The sequence below is a fragment of the Vigna angularis genome, chromosome 8, assembly GCF_016808095.1.
Source record: "Vigna angularis cultivar LongXiaoDou No.4 chromosome 8, ASM1680809v1, whole genome shotgun sequence".
NCBI classification, from domain to species: Eukaryota; Viridiplantae; Streptophyta; class Magnoliopsida; order Fabales; family Fabaceae; genus Vigna; species Vigna angularis.
The window spans coordinates 4,207,686-4,211,010 of record NC_068977.1 but is presented as its reverse complement, the minus strand read 5'-3'; the positions used below and the strand labels follow the sequence as shown (position 1 = coordinate 4,211,010).

Sequence of the window (3,325 nt, the reverse complement as noted above, 5' to 3'; positions counted from 1 at the left end):
CCGGGTGCACGAACGCTTGTAGATACATAGATTCATACAGTCCGGACAGTCTGTCTAATGAGAGTTTTTGGATGGTTATACGTGTTGAGATATTCTTGTATTGTTGGTATATTTAAATTGTATGTTGATGCATGAATTAAATTACGTAAGCTTACCCTGTGTTTTTCCTTGGTTTGTCTTGTCCTTGTACGTCCGTCCTGTCATTGCAATGATCATCCGTGTGGATGTGAGCAGAAGGCGAGGCATTGCTAGAAGATGTTATTGAAGAGGAGAACTTGGTGGACGTCGAAGTTAAGGCCGAGCCTTAGGTCATCCAGCTGATTTTAGAATTTTAGTGTTTTGTAGTGGTCGTTCGGTATTTTAATTTTGTAAACCGTTCGATGATGTCTTCTCTTCTTATTCATTATTGTAATCAACTACATACTTAACGTCGTTTGGCTTTTGAATGATGATGTTAGTGTAAGACTGCACTTTTTGATTATGCAATGTAATTAATTCTAATTTATGGTTGTTACTATATTTTGGGATGTTACAGAAAATAACGCAAAAATTTATGATATAATCACTTACGAAATCCTGGATTGCAATTTCAAAACTCAAAAAAATTGCCATGATTCATTATCAGCTTAGAAAAAAATCAATGCAAAAACACCAGGGCAAAAAGTAAAAGTAAAACCTTTACAAAGAAACTTTAATACGCACCTCCCAGAATTTCTCCAGATCGAATCCCAGATCAAAATATACAGCTGCTGCGACGGACTCTACGATATCCGAAAGGACCTTGGGGGCCCCCACGGATCCACCGTGTATCCCAACGGGGTATTTCTCTAGGGTGACAGCTTTCTCAAATTGTTCGATCTCATCCCTGAGCACAGATGAGAAGCTTTGGCGGATGAAACGGTGGAGGCCGCGATGGATGGCAACTCGTGCCAGCTTCTCTTTGCTGACGTTGGCATCAAGTAGGTCAGATAGTTGGCCAGGATCGAGCTGGGGGTAGGCGAGAAAGAGGTGTTTGCTGATGGCTAGCCCTATAATGTGATATCCCACGAACTCAAGTCGCTCATAAGAAACACCTGTGGAAGATGAATGGGTGAGAGCTTCTTCTAGAAGCTTCCGATCTATGAATCCGTAGCTCAAGATTCTCTCTACCTCAATCACAGATGCTTCCATCTCTCTCTCTGATCTCTTTCAACCCTTTTTCTCTACTAAGGCTAACTCAGAATCTTATTCTTTCTAACTCCTCCAATTCCTCCTTGCAGGCCCACAATATTTGGAATTCCTGTTTTACCCTTGTTATTTTATTTGAAAGTTTCAAAAAAATTTGTTGTGCTGGTGACTGAATCTAGAAGAGAGTTATGGTGGCAAGGTGTGGTGGAACTCGTGTTGGTGTTTCATGGTGGTTTACGTTTCAAAATGGTGAAGTTCAGGTTATTGGAATTCAGAGTCCGAAATATGTGTTTCCGGATTGATGTTTCACGAAGTGTTAGAGGAATATTCCAGATAAAAAAGAAAATCTAGAATAGTGATGTTATCTTGTACATTCTGAAAACAACATCTTGAAGTATATGTTCAATGTTCAATTTCTTCTTCCAAGAACCAATCCAGAATACGGAATACCCATCCCGAAAATTAATAAAAAAAAATTAGAGCCACGTCAGTCATCAAGAAGATTGTCTCTGTTGGTGTCAATGTAAAGATGGAGGAGAAGGAGCAGATGAAGAAAAACGAACAAACGAAAGGAGAAGTGGAGAACTGGAACGGCTGTGCAAGGAAGAGAGAAAAGAAAAAAGTAAAATTATTATATTAAAGTAATTAGATACATTATTCAGATTATTCAAGGGGTGCTGGGCACTGCAAGTTTTGAAGGAAGAGACATATCCATATATATTGGGTTGACACTCATTTGATAAGATGGCCTGATTTCTAGAGTATTTATGAACATCGAGTAAGCACGCTTAGTAAAAGCATTAGAGTGATAACAGTAAAGATTGTGGAGGTGTATTATGATTGATAAACTTCTAACATATTCAAGTATCTTTGGTTTATATAGCGTTCTATACCAACTATACTGTGGGTTAAGTTTCTCGATCTAGGACTGGTTAATATAGTTTGTTACACTAGCTCTGATGCATTATATCTTATAAAACCCAATAAATTTTCTTCTTTTCTCTTTTTCAATCTTTGTTTCTTATCTTTTGCAATATGTGGGATAAAAATTGAATATAATATTGTAAAAATATCTTGTTTCTGAACATTGACATTATTTTTTCTTCCCGAAAGTGTCGTTTCAGTTTTCTTCCGCAAGTGGAGGTTGCTTCTCTTCCTGCAAGGCTCAGGATTGATTTGCTGTTGCGCTCTTCCTTAAGTCACGAGATTTCTCCTTAATCAGTGGGAATTGTGGCTCCCTTTAGCTATATAAGTAGTGCATTTTATTCACTCCAAGGAATACACAAAAAAAAGAACTCTTTCATCTCTCATTCTCTCATTTTCTCTCATTTATCTTTCTTTCTAGTAAAATCTCGAATTTTTCTTATACCCCTTTAGAGTTTCTATGAGATTCTAAAATATTTTTAAGAAGTTTTTGTTGTATCATACAAACTTGTACAACACACTCCATATAAGTTGTTAAGAATAGTAATTTACACATCTCAAAAAATTATATTCGTGATTTTGTTAGTGTCAGACCTCGGAAAACCCACCTGTTTAATCTCATTAAATGCACCCCAAAACCCTGCTCAGATGCATTAAAAACGCACTCAAACTCTGATGCACTAACGCCAGGTGTCAAGAATGGAAGATTCGAAAATCAGTTGTGGAGGACAGGTGTTTACCAGGGAGCGCACGTCCGTTTGGACGTGGGGCAGACAAAAATGATTTTCTGAAAACCCTGCTCACTCTCTTCTGCATGCACCTTCTCCTCTACAAACTCTGACTTTCCATTTCTCCTTCTTCGCTCTAGCAAACTCCCCCTTCTCTCTACTGTAACTCATCCTTCTCTTCTCTGATCCCATTTCAGAAATCGTAGAAGCGTTCCCGGCTTCATAAGCTCCATTTTGAACCAATCATCTCCGAGTTCTGAAACTGGTAAGTTTCTTCCCTTAGTCGTTCGTTCTTTTATTTCATGCAAACCAAGTTCTGGTTGCATGCAGGGGTATAATTTAAGTTATTTTTGGTTCTTTATGTTGTTCGGTTTAGTTTGGAGAAGTGTTGATCGTTGAGGGTAGAAAGTTGTAGTCGGACGAACCAAGAACCCACATTTAGAACTTACAAATCACGTATCCAGGTAAGGGAAGCTTATTCAATTTAATTCGTATTGTTTGTATTG

General features: G+C 38.1%; 1 protein-coding gene across 1 annotated transcript; it reads right to left on the bottom strand.

Moving 5' to 3' along the window:
* Positions 1 to 678: 678 nt before the first annotated feature.
* LOC108344560 (ribonuclease 3-like protein 2) lies at positions 679 to 1,170 on the bottom strand. The gene has a single exon (XM_052867746.1). It carries the CDS (start codon positions 1,168 to 1,170, stop codon positions 679 to 681), a length of 492 nt encoding a protein of 163 aa, XP_052723706.1.
* Positions 1,171 to 3,325: the final 2,155 nt, after the last annotated feature.

Bases quoted from the DNA above. Each gene is read 5' to 3' on its own strand.
- LOC108344560 (XM_052867746.1), bottom strand. From the start codon at position 1,170: ATGGAAGCATCTGTGATTGAGGTAGAGAGAATCTTGAGCTACGGATTC.